Source organism: Heloderma suspectum, chromosome 2 (assembly GCF_057233095.1).
Source record: "Heloderma suspectum isolate Gila_16-S chromosome 2, 16-S_ref, whole genome shotgun sequence".
Lineage (NCBI taxonomy): Eukaryota > Metazoa > Chordata > Lepidosauria > Squamata > Helodermatidae > Heloderma > Heloderma suspectum.
In genome coordinates, this window is record NC_139459.1 from 368,350,943 (window position 1) to 368,371,817 (window position 20,875).

General features: G+C 45.8%; 2 protein-coding genes across 3 annotated transcripts in view; one reads left to right on the forward strand and one right to left on the reverse strand.

The window, feature by feature from the left end:
* Positions 1 to 20,875, forward strand: part of LOC146355957 (uncharacterized) — a 75,393-nt gene that overhangs the window by 20,518 nt on the left and 34,000 nt on the right. The gene's annotated exons all lie outside the window — the stretch shown is intronic.
* Positions 15,654 to 20,875, reverse strand: part of LOC146355958 (uncharacterized) — a 38,589-nt gene continuing 33,367 nt past the window's right edge. For both annotated transcript variants that reach the window (XM_084830922.1, XM_084830923.1), the window contains exon 3: positions 15,654 to 20,229. In XM_084830922.1, coding sequence (XP_084687048.1) covers positions 18,704 to 20,229 — 1,526 coding nt within the window. In that variant the 3' untranslated portion in view covers positions 15,654 to 18,703. The remainder of the gene's footprint in view (positions 20,230 to 20,875) is intronic.

The following is a 20,875-nucleotide window of genomic DNA, read 5'->3' on the forward strand; positions in this document are numbered from 1 at the left end:
CACGTCCAGACTTGTCAGATGAGCCACTGATTAATGTAGATTACGTATATTTTGTAGATGGGTCTTGACAAAGAAATGCTGAAGAGATACGCTGCCTGCACTTAGAACACAGTATTTTGCCTAACTGTACTTCTGCTCAAGTAGCAGAACTTTCTGCCCTCGCTAAGGCTACTGCCTTATTCCTTTCAGCAGTAAACCAGTCTCCCATGACAACTTCTGAAGATGTTGCACAACTCCAAAATCAGGCCCAAATGTTGAAAAAGAAAAGTGGAGACTAACTGGCTGTTCTCAGTACACTGACCATTTGTGGCGCTCCCCGGATGGCCGCCTCATAGCGCCCGTGGCCCTCCTCCACCTTGTAGTAGCAGATAAGAAGGGTAGAATCGATTGAGTCATTCCCCTAAGGGGTGAAGGTGCCACATTGATTTAAATCAAGCAAGATGCATAAATGTGAATAATATGTTTAATGTACTCAGTAACTTCGTTTTTGCTTTCAGAGAAAATGTCTTTATATCTGTATTTGTGCCTATTGTTCCTGCCATGTGGGAGTGGGAGCTTTTTACTCCTCCTAGTCATCAAATGCCTGTCCTTTGGGTCTGCTGGACAGATTGACCTATAGGCCGGGGGTCCCCAACCCCCGGGCCATGACCTGTTAGGAACCAGGCCATAGGGGTGTGCGAAACCCCCTTACCTTGGGTCCGCGGGGCGGGGGAGGCGATCCGTCCCTCCCCCCTGGAATCCTCACTGGCCCCAGCCGGCTCCGCTCTGCGGCAAGTCGCGGAACTGCCGGCCGGCTCCAGCTGCTGGCGGACTTCCAGCTGCTGGGATGCAAGTAATAGGCTACGTAAATCTTTACGTAGCCTATTACTGCAAAGAACAGGGATGCAAATGGCGTCTGCGTAGCGGACGCCATTTGCATCCCAGCGGCTGGAAGTCCGACAGCAAAACCATCCCCCCCCAGTCTGTGGAAAAATGGTCTTCCATGAAACCAGTCCCTGGTGCCAAAAAGGTTGGGGACTGCTGCTATAGGCCACCTATAAGCTACAATACCAGCAGCTTCTCCCATGTAAAAATCGAGAGGCAATGACTGTGTGTGACCAGCAATAGAGAGTGAGTGTTGGCTGAGGTAGCTAATGTGTCTGAACATATATCGTAGCTTAGGCCCAACCTTCTGTGTGTACCAGTAAGTGTTGCTTCACAAAGAAGAAAATGCAAGCTCAGCTGAATGTTTGTTGAGGGATGCTGTATGTACTAAAGTGATGCTGTCGAGATGGGAATGAGATTTTTAAAGTGGTCTAAGCAAGTGTAAACTTTTATTGAAAGTCACTGGTGGGAAACATTTGTACACTGAGCTAACAGTGGATTTAAATTCCTATGTATTATGCTTTATCCCATTGTAGTGGTTATTGTTATTTTCTTGCTTTGTCTTTTTACTCTGTATGTAGCCTAGTAAGTTTCATAGAATCATAGAATAGGAGGGTTGGAAGGGCCTAGCAAGTGTAAACTTTTATTGAAAGGCACTGGTGGGATATGTTTGTACACTGAGGTAACAGTGGATTTGAAACCCTGTGTGTTGTGCCTTATCCCCTTATTATATTAGTTACGGTTATTTTCTTGCGTTGTATGTCTTTGTATGTAGCCTAGCAAGCTCAATGATTTTATGATTTGTTTTAATTGTTTAATAAACAACTGCATATAGAATCTGTGAGAATTCAAGGGGGGAGTGTATTAGATTTGGCTTCAGAAAAATAACAGAAAGTCAGGTGTGAATTTGCCAAGAATCATATGCAGTAATAATGCAGTAATAAATAGCACAAGTACGATGATTTGCTAGAAAGTTGGCAATTTTCATTATTTTAGAGTTTGTTAATAACCGAAACGAAAACAAGGCACCGTACTTGCTCTTCATACTGTGTACCTTCTAACTGATTAGGAGTGCTTCTTTAAGTACTGTGAGAAAATTATTTTGCTGCCAAAAGAGAAAGGGGGGCCAGCAGCGTGTGTACTTTCTGACAGTTTTCTAACTGAGACTTGCTCTATAAAATCCTGAGTGAATTAGCCTGTTATCTGTTCTCGTCTAGGAGAAAGAAGGTGCATCATTTGCTCAGATAACCAGCCCTGAAGTGCGGCGCCCTGTCACTGACCTAAAAACCAGAGTGACTGCACTGGGAGTTAAGAGATGTGTAAACTTTCTTTTCACATACAGATTTCATTCAGATGAAGAAATGTTGTTCTTTTAAATATGTATTAGTAGTTGTGTTGTACAATGCTCTGCAAATTCAACAGCAAATTCAACCAGTGCCCCTACCATCCCCAGCCAGCAGGGCTGGTGGGAAAAAAAGAGAGAAAAGAATGGAGTCTTCAAGAACAAATTAGCCAAAATCTGTGCTGAAACTGGACTTAAATGGCCAGGTGCGCTATCTTTGGCCCTGATAAACATAACGTGCTATTCACACCGACAAACTGTGCTCAGTGTCCATGAGATCCTTATAAAGAAGCCCATGAGACTCCCATCTTCAGCACCTATTAAAGAACATCTTACTAACTTGCATTTGAGTGATGAGACTGTGTTGAACTATTGCCAAGGATTAGCGAAATATGTGAAGGCTTTCCATTCACAGGTTAAAAAGCGCTTCCAGACGTTCCTACAATACAGTGTCACAACCTTTAGCCTAGAGACTGAGTGTACATGAAAGTCCATCAGAAGAAGTCTTCCCTTAAGCCTCACTGGAAACAACCCCATCAGGTGCTGTTGACCACCCACACCGCTGTGAAGCTACAAAAACAGCCTACCTGGATCCCCGCATCCCTCCTCAAGAAAGTGTTGCTCTCTAGAGACGACGTGCCCTAGGACCAGACAATGGTAGATGTGCCCTAACACAAAGTTCATCAGCCCTCTGAGTCATTTTGGACCCGGAAAGAGAATAACATCTCTGGTTGCCACCATGGAACTGGCTTGTTGCCCTTTTTCCTGCTATTGTGTGTGATCTTCTTAGACTTTTGGCACTTTGGCCTCCTCTGGATTACAAAATAGCCACCTCTAAAGGACCAGTAGTGAGCCAAGCACTTGCTGGTGAGGTGAGCATAAGCCTAGCAGTGAGTCTAGCGCCTGTTAGTGAAGAAATAGTTGTCTCAGCATCCACCAGAGGCACATTCTCATGATGTGGCCCACCTGCATCCTGCTGCTGCTTGGCATCTTTGTTATATGAAAACAAAGAACATTTTCCTGAAAGTAGTGAACAAGATCCAACTGGACTTAAATATATTCAACTGCTAGATCTGCAGCCGTATGCCAGTCCATGCCCACAGAAGCACACCAATGATCCAAATCTCGCTAAATCAGACTAAAATGATTAAACCCTATTACCTAGATTTACCAGAAACAGCCACCTAGCAAGATATGCAATGTAATAAGCATAATTGTTGTTTGTATTGTTTTGCTCCATGTGATTATTACTTTGATTAAATGTTGTATCAAATTCCATACAAAAACTATACATAAAGCTGAACTGCACCAGATGGTCAGGAGAATGCAAAGAGAAATGTGAAAAGAAGAGAAAGAGAGAGAGAAAGAGATTGAACAACTGATAACAATACAAATATAGATAGTGAGCCTCATAGGCTCAAAGGGGAGATTGTGACGGTAGCCCTGACTAGGCCTTGTAAGTAGTGTGGTTCAGGCGAGGTGCCTGATGGGATTTAGAGAATGCGTATGTGTCTGACCATGAGAAGGTAATTGTAACTTGCTCATAAGCAGGAAATTCCTGTCCACCAAAGTAACTCATCCCTAAAGATAAGAAGTAAGAGTAATAATGCAGCTGTGCTGATAAAGCTGTTACTGCGGACTAATTGGTTTCTGAGCATGCGTAGTGTGTTTTCTTTGTTCTCCAACTTTCAGCCTGTATAAATGCATCCTGTTTTCTTTTTTTTAGGAGAGACAGAGTTTTGTCTGTCTCTCCCATGGCCATGATGTGCTTTAATAAATTTCTGACTGTTCAACCTAACCTGCCCTGGATATTTCCTTAACAGTGGCTTGGCTGTCTCAAGTAGACCCTCACATTGTGTATCTAGACCGACCAATCTCTGATCAGGAGATTAAAGAGGCTATAATGAAAGTTAAACCAGGAAAGCCACAGGGGATGGATGGGTTCACAAGGGGATTTTTAAAAACTTTTGCAATGACATTATGCCACATTTTAAATACCTGTTAAGCCAGGTAAATGATATTCTAGTGGAACACGAGTTGCCAGATACATGGAGGAAGGACAGGATGATACTACTTCATAAGCAAGGGAAAGGTCCACAACAGGTCATATAGCCTGATCTTGCACCTTAGCCAGAATGCAAAAATCTTTACAGCCATAATGACCAAATGTCTGAACTCATTTATTGGTGAATATGTCCATTCTGATCAAATGGATTTCATACCTGGGAGACATATAGGGACTCCAAGATGTAAAAGGTTAAATCTAGTACACCATGACACCCATGCTAAAACACAAATTTTCTTTTTGTCAGTAGATTCCTTTAAGGTCTTCAATCATTTGGAACAGCCTTATATTCTTGAGTTATGACCATTGCGATATAAACGGGGGGGGGGGGTTGGCAGCAATTGGGCAACTTTATCAGAATTTGGAGGATGTAATTCAGTCTGACAGACTGGCATCTACTCCAATAGTCCACTGTCTCCTGTCTCATTTGCTGTCACAATAGAGCCCTTGGCCAGATGATCTTAGGATGCCAGAGTCAAAGGGGTTAAACTCTGGGATCAGGAATACTTGGAAAACCTCTTTGCTGATGACATAAAGTTATGCCTGTCAAGTTATGCCTAGGGAGGTGGTTGGCCCTCCCACACTGGAGGCATTCAAGATGAGGCTGGACAGCCATCTGTCAGAGATGCTGTGACTTGGATTCCTGCATTGAGCAGGGGCCTGGACTCAATGGTCTTTAGGCCCCTTCCATCTCTACTATATGATTCTATGAAATGTGGAGAAGTCTATGCCAGCTCTTACTGAAAAACTGTCCATTTTCCAGAATTGCTAGGGGCTCCAAATCATCTATAGTAAATCAGCATTGCTGTGTGTAAATGTGCCTAAGGAACCCTACAGATTATTCAGAATAAGTTTAATGTGATTCTTCAGCTCTCTTCCTTGAGATACTGGTATGTGCTTATCACTAAAGATATTCACCAGCTGGTCAACAGAAGTTATAACCCAGTAATTGCAACTATTAAACCCAAATTACATAATTGAGAAAACTGAAGCTGACCCTGTTGGGTTGGATAGCTTCAGTCGAAATGATATTGCCAAAGTTGTTGTTTTTATTTCAAATGGTCCCCAAACCACCTTAAGAGAGTTATATAAAGGAATGGCAGGAAAGGAACAGGCTTTCTAAAGGGGCAATGTATAGACCAGTGATCTCCAAGCTTTTTTGATTGTGCACCCCGTCAGTAAAAAAATATTGAGCATGCACCCCCAATATATGTATATTTATTTATAAATTATATACATGTACTCCCGTACTAATATATTATGTACATTATAAAACATACAAAAAATGGAAATTAAAAAAGGATGAGATAAAGATGAAATAAACTATTTTTAAATGATCTTTTATTTATTTTATTAACGGTACAAAAACCCTTCTTGCTCTCACTAAAAATATGTATTATTGTCCATTTGGTGAGGGTTAGTTTAGTTAAGACTAGATAATATAATCCATAAATCAATATGCTGAAAGCAAAGGATCGAGTGAGGGCACCACCGTCGCCTTGCAAGGAGGGGAAAGGCGCGCTTGGCCAGGCTCCTGCCTGCTCTGGTCACCAACCACACTCCCTGTGCAGAGCTGGACAGGTGTGGCAGCCCCTGCTCCTTGGCCAACTGATGGCTTGGCCGCTCTCCTTCGGCAGGATGGAAGCTGAGAGGAAAGCGCGCTTCCTTCTCTGCTTCCTTCTGCCAAAGGAGAGTGGGAAGGGTTAATCTCCTTCCTGCTCTCCTTCTGCAGGATGGCAGCTGTTCTGGTGCCAGGCCAAGCAGGCAACTGCACCTTCCTCTGCTGCACCTGGCACAGACTGGCACAGTTGCTCTCGGTGGCTGCGGCAGAGGCAGGATAGGACTGGAGCTGAGAACGAAACGCCATGGCGCTTCCCTCTCGGCTCCTGTCCCATGCTGCTGCCTCTGCCACAGCCATCATTGCACACCGTGGCAGCTCGCCGGGGCAGTGGGAGGCTGCTCAATTATCAGGCAGCTCGCGCACCCCAGTGGATCATCTTGTGCACCCCAGTTTGGAGACCACTGGTATAGACAACAGAGAAAAGGCCGTTGGTCTGTTCCTAACTTCAAATTGTATCTTGAAGCTGATTCCCATTATCAAAGGCAATGTCTCGGTCCCGTGGGTGAAAATGGAGATACCGTGGAACATTCCTCACTGTGAGGCTCTTCCATTTATGAAAGCATTTATGAAAGCTATGGAAGTACCCATGGCCAACACAAAGAACCTCATTTAGGAAGCCACATTAAGTTTATGGAGACCTTTGGCCAAGATACTCACACCTCCTTTATCACCTCTAATTCCTTCTGTCGATCATCCCTAATTTGGGGGCCTTGTTTTTGCGAAGGGACTTGCATAACTCAGTGAAGCTATAAGCTATGCCATACAGGGCCACCAAAGACGGACAGGTCATGGCGGAGAGTTCTGACAAAATGTGGTCCACTGGAGAAGGAAATGGCAACCCACTCCAGTATTCTTGCCAAGAAAACCCCATGGAACGTATCACAAGGCTAAAAGATATGACGCCGGAAGATGAGCCCTCAGGTCGGAAGGTGTCCAATATACTACTGGGGAAGAGCAGAGGGAATTTCCAAGTAGCGCCAGAAAGAGTGAAGTGGCTGGGCCAAAGCCGAAAGGCCACTCAGCTGTGGATGTGTCTGGTGGTGAAAAGAAAGTCCGATGCTGTAAAGAACAATATTGTTCAGGAACGTGGAATGTAAGGACAATGAATCAAGGTAAGCTGGAGGTAGTCAAACATGAGATGGCAAGACTGAACATCGACATCTTGGGAATCAGTGAACTCAAATGGACAGGCATGGGCGAATTTAATTCAGGTGACCATCATATCTACTACTGTGGGCAAGAATCCCTTAGAAGAAATGGAGTAGCACTCATAATCAATAAAAGGGTGGGAAAAGCATTACTGGGGTACAATCTCAAAAATGATAGAATTATCTCAGTATGAATCCAAGGCAAACCATTCAACATCACAGTAATTCAAGTCTATGCCCCAACCACTGATGCCGAAGAAGCTGAGGTTGATCGGTTCTATGAAGACCTACAACACCTTCTAGAACTAACACCAAAACAAGATGTCCTCTTCATCATAGGGGACTGGAATGCTAAAGTAGGAAGTCAAGAAATCACTGGGATAACAGGCAAGCATGGCCTTGGTGTACAAAATGAAGCAGGTCAAAGGCTAAGAGTGTTTTGCCAAGAGAACACGCTGATCATAGCAAACACTCTTTTCCAACAGCACAAGAGGCGACTCTACACATGGACATCACCAGATGGTCAATATCGATATCAGATTGATTATGTACTTTGCAGCCAAAGATGGAGACGCTCCATACAGTCAGTAAAAACAAGACCTGGAGCTGACTGTGGCTCCGGTCATGAGCTGCTTCTTGCAAAATTTCAGCTTAAATTGAAGAACGTAGGGAAAACCACTAAACCATTCAGGTATGACCTAAATCATATCCCTTATGAATATCCAGTGGAGGTGACAAATAGATTTAAGGGATTAGACCTGATAGACAAAGTGCCTGAGGAACTATGGATGGAGGTCCGTAACATTGTTCAGGAGGCAGCAACTAAATCCATCCCAAAGAAGAAGAAATGCAAGAAAGCAAAGTGGCTGTCTGATGAGGCTTACAAGTAGCTGAGGAAAGAAGGGAAGCGAAAAGCAAGGGAGAAAGGGGAAGATATATCCAACTGAATGCAGATTTCCAGAGAATAGCAAGGAGAGACTTCTTAAATGAACAATGCAAAGAAATGGAGGAAAACAATAGAATGGGAAAGACTAGAGATCTTTTCAAGAAAATCGGAGATCTCAAGGGAACGTTTTGTGCAAAGATGGGCATGATAAAGGACAAAGAAGGCAGGGACTTAACAGAAGCAGATGAGATTAAGGAGAGGTGGAAAGAATACACAGAAAAACTATACTGGAAAGATCTTAGATGTCAGGGTGGACACTGAGCCCATAGAATCCCAGAGTTGTTCTGATTCTGAGGTGGAGCAGCCACTCGTGGGAGAGGAGCAAGCTCATCCCTCCCAGGGCCAACAGCTGGCAGAGATTCCTCCCACCAGCATTCCTGACATAGATAGCGATCCCGGGAGTGAGACAGCGCGGGAAGAGGGCTTGCTGGATGCGCGACGCCGATGCAGGGAGCGGCGCCAAATGGAGGGCGTGGAAAGGAGGCGTAGTGCCTGGTTGGCGCGCAAGCACCCAGAGGATCCAAGGGAAAAGGGGAGGGACTCTCCCTAGCCCATAAGTTCAGGGTCTGCCAGTGATTCTCCTTCAAACGGGGACCAACTGTTCCAACTCAGGGCATAGGTACTCTGCTGCTCATAGCTAGTCACTGATAGTAGAGTTGTTAAGTTGTAAAAGGAATAAAGCTTTGAAAAGAATCCCTTTGTCTGTGTCTGGACTTGGCTACTTGATTAGACTGAAAGAGGCTGCCAAGGACCTCCTGCCATTAATGTCCCTGATAGCCATGATAGTGCGGTCACTGAACTTGAGCTGGACATCCTCGAGAGTGAAGTCAAGTGGGCATTAGGAAGCATTACTAACAACAAAGCTAGCGGAGATGACAGTATTCCAGCTGAGCTATTTAAAATCCTAAAAGATGATGCTGTTAAAATGCTGCACTCAATATGCCAACACATTTGGAACACTCAACAGTGGCCACAAGACTGGAAAAGGTCAGTTTACATTCCAATTCCAAAGAAGGGCAATGCCAAAGAGTGTTCAAACTACCGCACCATTGCGCTCATTTCACATGCCAGCAAGGTGATGCTCAAAATCCTACATGATTTTAGCTGGCTTCAGCAGTATGCGAACCGAGAACTACCGGAAGTACAAGCTGGGTTCCGAAGAGGCAGAGGAACTAGAGATCAAATCGCCAACATTCGCTGGGTCATGGAGAAAGCAAGAGAATTCCAGAAAAACGTCTATTTCTGCTTCATTGACTACGCTAAAGCCTTTGATTGTGTGGATCACAACAAACTCTGGCAAATTCTGAAAGAGATGGGGTTACCAGACCACCTTACCTGTCTCCTGAGAAACCTGTACAAGGGTCAAGAAGCAACAGTAAGAACCGGACATGGAACAACCGATTGGTTCAAAACTGGGAAAGGAGTACGACAAGGCTGTATATTGTCGCCCTGCTTATTTAATTTATATGCAGAGTACATCATGAGAAACACCAGGTTGGATGAATCACAGGTCGGAATTAAGATTGCTGGGAGAATTATCAACAACCTCAGATACGCAGACGATACCACCCTAATGGCAGAAAGTGAAGAGGATCTAAACAGCCTCTTGTTGAGGGTGAAAGTGGAGAGTGCAAAAGCTGGTTTGAAACTCAACATTAAAAAAACTAAGATCATGGCATCTGGCCCCATCACTTCCTGGCATATAGAACGGAAAGAAATGGAAGCAGTGACAGATTTTATTTTCTTGGGCTCCAAGATCACCGCAGACAGTGACTGTAGCCATGAAATTAAAAGACGCTTGCTCCTTGGGAGGAAAGCTATGGCAAACCTAGACAGCATAGTAAGAAGCAGAGACATCACCTTGCCGACAAAGGTCCGTCTAATCAAAGCTATGGTTTTCCCAGTAGTAATGTATGGCTGTGAGAGCTGGACTATAAGGAAGGCTGAGCGCCGAAGAATTGATGCTTTCGAACTGTGGTGCTGGAGAAGACTCTTACGAGTCCCCTGGACTGCAAGGAGGTCAAATCAGTCCATCCTAAAGGAAATCAACCCTGACTGCTCATTGGAAGGACACATACTGAAGCTGAAGCTCCAATATTTTGGCCACCTAATGCAAAGAGAAAACTCCCTGGAAAAGACCCTGATGCTGGGAAAAACTGAAGGCAAAAGGAGAAGGGGACAGCAGAGGATGAGATGGCTAGATAGCATTTCCGATGCAATGAATATGAACTTGAGCACGCTCCGGGAGAGAGCGCAGGACAGGAAGGCCTGGTGTGCTATGGTCCATGGGGTCACGAAGAGTCGGACACGACTGAACGACTGAACAACAACAAGGTGCGTCCTGCTGCTGGTCGTCTTCATATAGCCCAGGCGTGGGGAACCTCGGGCCTGTGGATCAAATCTGGCCCCACAGCATTCCCCAATGGCCACACCCCTTTTCCTGGCCACACCCCTTCACCCTTCATTTGGTGGTTTTCCAGCTGTTTTTCCCCCCATCCTAAAAGGTTGAAATGCCTCTCCTAAGGCTTAGCTACAGGCAATAAGAGCTTTAAGTGTAAATATGCTGGCACTTTGGGTATTCTAGCTTGTCCATTTTGCCTTTGGCCTCAGCGACAACTAAAATGTGGCCCCGGAGAGCTTCTCTGAAACAGAATTTGCCCCTTGGGCTGAAAGAATCTATAGCACAAGAGAGGAGCCAAGCCCTCAAATCAGTCACTCCATTTTGTCTTCTGTTGTGGGTCCCCAGATACCCCTCCTAAGTTCTCCTCCTCCTACCTTTTCCCCATTCTGAATGTTTTTCTGCTCTCCAAAAGTCCAACTTTTAGGGCTTCTTCACACGGGGCTTTTACCCTACTATTGATACGGGTTACTCATGGAATTTTGAGGGTCCTTTACATGGCGTTGTCAACCTCCAACGCCTCTCCTGTGCTTTCTGACCATTTCTGTGGCTTTATTTGAAACAGAGGTAATTAAGTAATTAAAAAGAACAAATTGAGTTTGTCCGTGAAAAGAGAGAGTTGCGCTATAACCACAGCGCAATCTAGTGGCTTTATAATGAAACATCTAGAACTTGCAGCTTCCCCCACCCCGCAAAAGAGGAAGCGTGTGTGAAGGAGTTGATCTTAAACTCACAAAGAATCCAGAAGCAGAAGTCCCAGCAAGGTTGCGGGATAAAAAGCCCAGTGTGGAGAAGCTCTTAGTCTCCATTAGTGTATGACCCACTTTAAGTCAAGGGATCATGCCAAAGTAAAGCAGTTTCCCTGATCACTGCTTTTATGAACTGCTGGCAGTGGGTTAACTATACAGAGTGGCCCAGAAGTAGGTATACAGTTGTTTGGAATGTTGATGGGAGGGGGAGAGGATGTGTGAGTAGAAGATGTGTGGGTGGAGTCCGAATGACAGTTGGGAAGAGTGAGTGACAGGGAGTGACAGTTAAATCAGTTAAGTGTAGGGAGTGAGGGGAGTGAGGCCCTTAAGTAGGTATACAGTTGTTTAGTTATTTTTTTTTACTGATATTGTGAATGATGGCAGCGAACTTGAGTCAAGAACAAAGAAAGTGGATTCTAAAGCAGCACTGGAAGACTGAAAATTCTCTCCCCCTCCCATCAACATTCTAAACAACTGTATACCTACTTTTGGGCCACTCTGTATTTGCTACATATTGGGTCATACGGATAAGCAGAAGCACTACAAAACAACTCTCTGCTTAAAAGTTAAGGTAGGAAAGAGCAATGCAATTACTTTCAGAAAAGTGGTATAGCGATTTAAAAAATAAAGACAAATCCACACTAAATAGGAGGGTCCCCGTCCCCTGTGCAGACTGCAGTTATTATTAAGAGCAAGAAATGCCACAAGAAAGACACTGTAATTACGAGGGCTTTTACCTTATTTTTAAAAACCCTGGAGAAGATTAAGGAGAGACCTTATAGCAGTCTTCAGTTATCTGGAGGCCTGTTAGACTTGTTCTCCCTTGCTCTAAAACAGGGGCAAGCCAACTGGCACCCTCCAGGTGTTTTGGACTACAGTTCCCCTCAGCTCCAGCCAGCACAGCAAATGACCAAAGATTATGGGACTTGTAGTCCAAGGCATCTGGAGGGCACCAGGTTGCCTGTCCCAGCTCTAGAGAATAGTGCTTGAAGCAATGGGTGGAAATTCCAAGGAAGCGGATTTCAGCTAAATTTCATTTAGCCAGGGGAAGAGATGGCCACCCTGGATGGTGGGTTCTTCTTCTCTGGAGGTAGTTCAGCAGAGACTGGATGGCTATCTGTCAGGAATGGTGTAGTTGCATCTTGCATTGGAGATCCTGCACTGAGCAGAGGATAGGACTAGTTGACCTCCAGGGTCCCTTCCAGTTCTATGATCTATCATTGTACATGTTTTGTGAACTGACTAAATTTGCATCTGAGAAAGACCAATCATTCTAAAGAAAGGCGTGGCTTTGTTCTTAAATGATACAGACATCTTAGAAGAGACTTCTCCCCTCTCACTCTCGCAAGAGGGAACGCATCTCTTAAGACGGAGTATGCCACCTGCAGTTTTTTTAGAAGTATTTGCATTAATAGGAAACCTGACTTTGAAATCTGTTGACTGATTAAGCAGGGACGCTTTTTTGACCATTAAAATGTTTTCAATCATTTAAGTCTAAGCTATTAGATGGGTCCCAACATCTTTGGGTTGGTGGGCACATTTGGAATTTTGAGAGTTGTCATGGGCGCTCACAAAAGGGCTGCCATGGGGGGGGTGCCCGTTTGTAAAATGGCTGCCCTGGTGGGCATGGCCAGTCACAAAACACTCATTTTCCAGAAGTCAACTGGTAAGGTTAGAAGAAAAGTGGCTTGCCCAAGAACCTAAGTACATAGCAGAGGTCGGAGTTCCAAAACAGAAAAGCACTCTTTTGAATCCAACCAAAGATGATGCTGGAGGGCAGCACTTGGCTTTGCAACATGCCAGCTTCCCAGTTTAAAAAATGGGAGGGGCAGAGAACCGGGTGGGTGCCAAGAGAGATGGGCACCACACTGGTGTAATTGACTAAACATTGCACCTTGACTCATTCCTATTATCCAAGCCAGCCCTTCTGGGGAATGTCCCCAAACACTAGGAAGCTGTAAGAGATGAATGGGTACAGGAGATGTCCCAGTAAGTTCCTACTATACTGTTCTGCATTTCATCAAATCATCCAGAATAGACAGTCAAAGACAGGCCCCTGAGATGGATTCATTAATTGATTGCTGGAATTATTTGGTGAGCCTTTCCACACAAGACATTTATTGTGCGCTCGCGATTCCTCACTTATGGTAGTTTATGGGTCCTTTACACAACGTCGTCATCCTCCTCCAGGGCCTTTCCCGTGCTTTTCAACCATTTTAGCGTGAGTTTTTCTAACCACAAAGTCAGGTAGTATTTGTGAATGGCGGGATAAAGCCTAGGGTAATTACACAATTTCGCTATACCACAGCGCCACCTTGTGTAATGGAACATAAGGAAAGGAAGGCAACAAAACCCCCTGTAAAACCCCTTAAAAACAGTCCTCCTGGATCTTACCAAATGTATGTCTGTTGTTGTTTATTCGCTCAGTCGCTTCCAACTCTTCATGACTTCATGGACCAGCCCACGCCAGAGCTTCCTGTCGGCCGTCGCCACCCCCAGCTCCCCCAAGGCCGAGTCCGTCACCTCCAGAAAATCATCCATCCATCTTGCCCTTGGTCGGCCCCTCTTCCTTTTGCCTTCCACTCTCCCTAGCATCAGCATCTTCTCCAGGGTATCCTGTCTTCTCATTATGTGGCCAAAGTACTTCAGTTTTGCCTTTAAAAACTGAATGTATGTTTAGTTCAATCCTTTTACCAAAGTGGGATGTTGCCACATAGGACAAGTCTCCCCATCCTGCCCCCCACGCAAACAGATGCACACTCCCCCTTGCCCTCATTAGTGCTGGCAAGGGAAATTCCAGGCTTTCCCTTGCTAGTGCTTGAGCTAACAAGGGAAACTCTGGGCAAGGTCCCCACTGGAACCCCTGATCTAGCCCATATTGTCTGCTGTAGCTGGTAGCAGGTTCTCCCAGCCCTCTGCAGAGAGGAGTCCCCACAGCTCTACTACAGTCCTTCGGAGTGGAGACGTGCAGGGCCTTCTACATACTGTTATGTGCTTGGGGTCAGTCTGTATGACCTCCAGAGATCCCTTACCAGTCAGTTCTGCGGAGTACGAAGAGACTGAGGATTTCCTCCAGTGCAGTCTTTTGGGCAAGTTAAAGAAACACCACAAGCATCCAGTGCCCTCCTTCTGGGAAACTGAAGTCTGCCTAAGCGTTGAAGCCCCTGCAAGTTCTCCCCTCTCAGGACTGGGGTGCAGGAGTGTAACCCTACAAAGCATCCTCTGTTGGTTCATAATGGCAGCAACAAAAGGACTCCTCTGCCCTAAATTATGCTGCCGAAATTCAGAAAGCTTGGGGCATCTAGGAGTGGCTTTTTGTGTGCCAGGAACAATGCCTTAGGGGAGGCGTGCGAATTGGCCACGAGCAGGGATTTGTTTTTGTGTGGAGGGGCGTTCAGTGGTGGGTTCCGGCGGCTAGTCTGAGGATACAGTCCCGACACAGGGTTACCCACCTCAGTGTGAACTAAGCTGCTGTCTTGGCAGAGTATAGTATATTCCAAAGGCTGGTTGACACACTTTGTTGTTTTTGCTGCAATAGACTAACATGGTCGGCTACCCTCTGGAAACTGATTTCTCATCACTTCCGTCTTGCCAATGGAATGTGTGAAGTGACTCCATTGAAAACTATAAAGTGCATGAAATGACATGAACTGCTGTGAAACGTTTACCTGTTGTGTTTGAGTTGCGCTGCCTCATTCACATATGCAAGTTGTCCTCATATGCTGCAGTCAGCAATGGAGTCAATGTTGCTGAGTGAATATATGAACACTTATATATTAGTATTTGGGAGATCTGGTGGACTTTGTTTAGACACTAACTTAACCAGTGTTTGTTTTGCCCAACTAGTTTTTGTGCTTATGGCTGTGAGAGCTGGACTATAAGGAAGGCTGAGCGCCGAAGAATCAATGCTTTCGAACTGTGGTGGCGGAGAAGACTCTTACGAGTCCCCTGGACTGCAAGGAGGTCAAATCAGTCCATCCTAAAGGAAATCAACCCGGAGTGCTCATTGGAAGGACAGATACTGAAGCTGAAGCTCAAATATTTTGGCCACCTAATGCGAAGAGAAAACTCCCTGGAAAAGACCCTGATGCTGGGAAAGATTGAAGGCAAAAGGAGAAGGGGACAGCAGAGGATGAGATGGCTAGATAGCATCACCGATGCAATGAATATGAACTTGAGCACACTCCAGGAGAGAGCGGAGGACAGGAAGGCCTGGCGTGCTGTGGTCCATGGGGTCACGAAGAGTCAGACACGACTGAACAACCGAACAACAACAAAATTTACTAGATCAGCTGGTCCAATCAATTTCACATCCTTTGTATTCTGTGGGACATGGGGAGAGCTGCTGCATTTAGGATGGGGGAGCAAACAGGCTTTTCCTTCTGCAGCAAAGCTCCTTCTTCAGGTTTCTGTAGTTATCACACTGCTAATGCAATGCCATGACAGCAATAAGGCAGAAGTCACCTTGATAATAATCACAGCAAAGAAGCAAAACAGCACATGAAACACCCAGACAATACTGGCATGATTACTATTATTTATATAGCACCATCAAAGTACAGAACACTTTACAGAGTAATGTAAGTGAGGGAACTGGAGGGAGGGTGGCAGGGGACACAAGTCCCTGCCCTGAGGATCATACAGTCTAAATCTTGACAATGCAGAAGAGAACAGAAGGAGGGGGAGCAGGGAAGAGAGGCAAAAGGTCACAAGGGAATAATGAGTGAAAGCAGTTGCAGTTACGGAGGCTTCATTTCAATGGTGGCTGAAACAAAACAAAAACCACCCGAACTGAAACACATGAGAAAAGTGTAATGTACAGACAAGCTCTAGGACGTGGAGCTGCACATCTTAACCAATCCTAAGGGAGCAATCCCATCTGGATGCCCATCAGCCTCTGACCTCGGAGGCTGACTGGCATAGGATGCATAAGATGCAGAGAAGGATGCCACTCTGCATTTTGCTAGACTGGCGTTTTTGCCCATCTAGCAAAGGCTCTGCGGAGGGGGAGGGAAGGAGCCTGGGGAGGGCTCATATCTCCACTTTTGCAGTCCCCTCCCCTCCCCACCCACAGAACTGTCCCCTTTCCCTCCTCTCCGAGATCACTTTCTGACCTTGGAGAGGCAGCCAGCGCCGTTCTCTCCACACTGGCTATGAGTGTGAGGGTGCAGGGGCAGGGAGTTTGGATTCTTGAGTCCGAGGTCAGAGCACTGTCTCTGCTCTCGGATCTAGGAATCTGAACTATCCTATGGCCCCCCACATGCTGTCCAGGGGCCACAGGATTTCCCTCTAAGTCAATTTTATCTAGTCCCTTTTCCCCAAATAAATACTTCCTTTGTCCAACAGCTGGCACACCCAAGTCCGAAGACATTCTCGGAAACGTTGGTGGCATTACCACACCTCTAAAAGGGGAAAGGCCACGGCTCAGTACCAGAACACCCCTTTACATGCAGAAGGTCCCACATCCAACTCTTCATATCACCACCTAAAAATTATTTCAAGTACAGTACAGTACTAAGAAAGAGTCAGTTCAAGACCTTGGAGACAATATTCAGCTAGATGGACCTGTGGTCTGACCCAGTATCTAGGCAGCTTTGTATGTTCAAAGTTCATTACAGTTCTGTTAGTTCAGGGGTTCAGAACCTCTTTCAGCCCAAGGGCTGAATCCCATTTCGGATATGCTCTCGGGGGCCACATTCCAGTGCTGGGCAGGGCCAAAGACAAAAGGGGGTAGGGCCAACATTAAAAAAAAGTACCCCCAAACATATTGTAGCTTAAGGCTTTTCCTGCCAGGAAATCAGCCTTAGGAGAGGCATTTCGACATTTTAGAATGGGGGGAAAATGCACAAAAGCCGGGAAACCACCGAACGATCGGTGGTTTGGGGGAAAGGGGTGGGGCAACCGGAAGGGGCGTGGCCTTCTGAGGAGCTCTGGAAGGTCAGATTGGGACCCACGGAAAGAGGGATTTGGCCCCTGGCCCTGAGGTGCCACACTCCTGTGTTAGTTGGACCTTACAGATTAGGACACGGAAATTATCAAATACATCACATAATTTGGAACAATGCTTTTGTTTACTTAATACACACTATGGATGATTCTAAAAAAAAATCAAGACTGCTCAAAGAGCCCCCCCAAAATCAAAATGAATAAAACAAGTGAGACCTAAAACAAAGGGTAGTACCCAATGTTAGTCCTACATAGACTCCTTGAAATGGGTCTCCCTTACCAACCTGCCTGGTCACTGAGGTCATCAGAGCGCATGTCCCTGGTGGTTCCACATAGACCCAGGGCCTGGCTGGAGTCCACCAGGAAAAGAGCCTTCAGCGTGGTGGCCCCCTTCCTGTGGAATTCCCTGCCTTTTGAGGTCAGGCAGGCAACAATGTTGTGCTCCTTATGGGGCCTCCTGAAGACATTGTAATTTCGAGAGGCCTTCCTTGCATGACCAGCTGCGGTTTATTAAATTCGACCTTCTTGGAATTTGTCTTTTTAAAAAATGTTTTAACTGTTTTAACCTGGCGTTTTATTCCTTTACCTCAGTTGTTCACCACTCCGAAATCATCTGATGTGGAGCGGTATATAAATACTGTAAAAAAAATAACTGGGATATAAGTTAGTTGTCACTAACTTTTCCCATTCATTTCAATGGGTCTACTCTACATAGAGAGGGCCGCAGTGGCTTAGTGGTTAAGACGCTGAACTGCAGACCGGAAGGTCGGCAGGACAGCAGTTCGAGACCCGAGTGCCGCGTGACGGAGTGAGCTCCCGTCTTCAGTCCCAGCTCCTGCCAACCTAGCAGTTCGAAAGCACGAAATTGCAAGTAGATAAATAGGTGCCACCTCGGTGGGAAAGGTAACAGCGTTCCGTGCACCTTGGTGTTCAGTCATGCCGGCCACATGACCACGGAAGCGTCTTCGGACACCGCTGGCTCTTCGGCTTAGAAACGGGGCTGAGCACCGCACCCTAGAGTCAGACACGACTGGTTGGGGACACCTTTACCTTTAACTCTACATAGAACTAACACTGGATACTACCCAAAACGTTGCAGCATGGAGTGCTGCTACTCAGGATTCCAGCCACTGCATTCCATTCCCCCTCCCTCCCCAGTTTTCTGTTCACCCCCTCCTCAATTTTTCCATGGCTACTGAGCATGCTCAGTCCTCAGTAGGCTGTTTGGGGGTTGATTTTTTCCCTAAAGATTGTTTGTACTTCTGCAAACCCCCAGGCCTACTAATACCAACTTCTTGTGTGTGGCTGGTGTTTGCCTGCAGAAGCAACAGCATGCACAGCCTGAACATCAGAAATAGAAGGAATGATATTCTTATGCTCCACAGAAGTAAAGTCTTTTCTTCCTTCTCTATCTGGCCACTTTATTAAGAACACAAAAAGAGTCCTCCTGGATCTGACCAAATGTAGGCCTAGTCCAAATCCTTTTGCCAGAGTGGGATGTTGCCACGTAGATCCACCTGGCAATACTCAGGTCCCAGATTCAAGACCTGCTCTTGAGGTTGATTTCTGACATCTGTATGGGTTCTCACATATACATTAGGCTCAAAGCTTACCTGAAACATTTCTATGTTTTCTCTTCTGTGTGGATCCCCTGATGTTTAATAAGTGTTGATTTGAGACTAAAGCCTTTTCCACATTCAAAACATTTGTATGGTCTCTCTCCTGTGTGATTTCTCCGGTGTCTAACAAGGTGATGGTTATAAATGAAGCCTTTTCCACACTCTGAGCACTGATACGGTTTCTCTCCAGTGTGGGTTCTCTCATGCGCCTTAAGTTGTGATGGTCTGTTGAAGCTTTTCTCACACTCTAAGCATTTATATGGTTCCTCCCCTTTGTGGGTTCTCTCGTGATTATGAAGACTTGAAGTCTGATTGAAGCTCTTCCCACACTCTGAGCATTTATATGGTTTCTCTCCAGTGTGGATTCTCATGTGGACGACAAGGTTTGATTTTAGACAGAAGCTTTTCCCACAGTCCATGCATTTAAATGGCTTCTCCCCTGTGTGGATTCTCTGATGTCTGCCAAGGCTTGCTTTCTCACCAAAACCTTTCCCACAATCGGAGCATTTATACGGTTTCTCTTCCACATGCATACCTTCATTGGCAAGGTGCGTTTGGTGGTGCTTAATAAAGTAAGAAATTTGCCTGAAGCTTTTCCCACAGTCTGGGCATTTATATGGCTTCTCCCCAGTGTGGGTTCTCTCATGTTCTTTAAGGTTTCCAGCCTGACTGAATCTTTTCCCACAATCAAAGCATTTATATGGTTTCTCCCCTGTATGAGTCCTCTGATGGGCAATAAGATTAGAGCTTGTGCTGAAGGATTTCTCACAGTCCGAGCATTTATATGGCTTCTCTCCCGTGTGAAACCTGTGATGTGTTGTAAGCTCAGAAATTTTCCGGAAGCTTCTCCCACAGTCTAAGCAGGTGTATGGTCTCTCTCCTGTGTGGGTTTTCTCATGTTCTTTAAGGGAACCTGACCGGCTAAAGCTTTTCCCACAATCTGGGCATTTGTAGGGTTTCTCTCCTGTGTGGATTCTCACATGCAGAACTAGGCTTCCTTTGTGGCTGAAGCTTTTCCCACAATCTGAGCATGCATATGGTTTTTCTCCTGTGTGGATTCTTGCATGTGCAATAAGGTTTCCTTTCTGGTCAAAGCTCTTGCCACAATCCAAGCATTTATATGGTTTCTCTCCAGTATGGATTCTGTGATGCCTAATAAGTTTAAAGTGGGCGTTGAAGGATTTCCCACAGTATAAGCATTGGTATATTTTCTCCTCAGCTTGGACTCTGTGACATGAAGGCAGTCCTGACTTGTCCCCCAATACATTCAATGTCTCTCGGCTCTGATCTTCTGACATTCCCTCCTGGCCTGGGATTTTGCTTTCCCAAGCAGGAATGGATTTACCTGTGCTCTTCTCCAAGCAGGTTTCCTGTTGCTTCCTTGGGCCATGGGGACTTTCAACAAGTTCTGTCTGCCCAGGGCTTTGGGAAACATTCCCTTCAGCTGTTCCCTTGGTTACATGGAGTTCCCTTTCCTTGGTGGCTTCCCATGAATGACCTTCATCTTCTTTCTCAACCGCATACCCCTTCCCTGATGGGATAAGAAGAGATGTCAAAGTAAACATGTTAAGCTGCCCTGAATATGGTCAAGTCTTTGGTCCATCTATCTCAGGGGTGCTGAACCTCTTTCAGCCTGAGGGCCGAATTCCATTTCAGAGAAGTTCTCAGGGGTTGCATTCCAGTAGTGGGTGGGGCCAGAGGCAAAGGGGCAGGGCTTTAGCTTAAAGCTCTTCCTACCCATAACTAAGCCTTTTTAACATTTAAACGTTTCAGGCATTTCGACCTTTTGGAATGGGGGAAAACCTGCACAAAAGCTGGGGGTCCACCAAATGGTCAGTGGTTGGGAGATAGGGGGTGGGGGTAGGGGGCATGGGCATGATCCTGTGGAGACCCCAGGGAGAATGGATTGGGAGCCTACATCTGAGGTTCTACCCCTTGATCTATCAAATGCATCTTTGCTGACTGACAGTGAAGCTCCAGGGAGAGCTGCCTCCCTGCCCTCCTACTTGGACTCCATTTAGGTGGAGACGATACCAGGGATTACACCTGAGACATGCTACGTGCAGAGCCCCTGCGTCACTGAGCCACAGCACCTACCAAGCCAGCATCTCTGCAGAACATAGGATCAGCCCCACCATATCAGACCAAAGGCCAACTTAGTCCAGCATCCTGGTTTC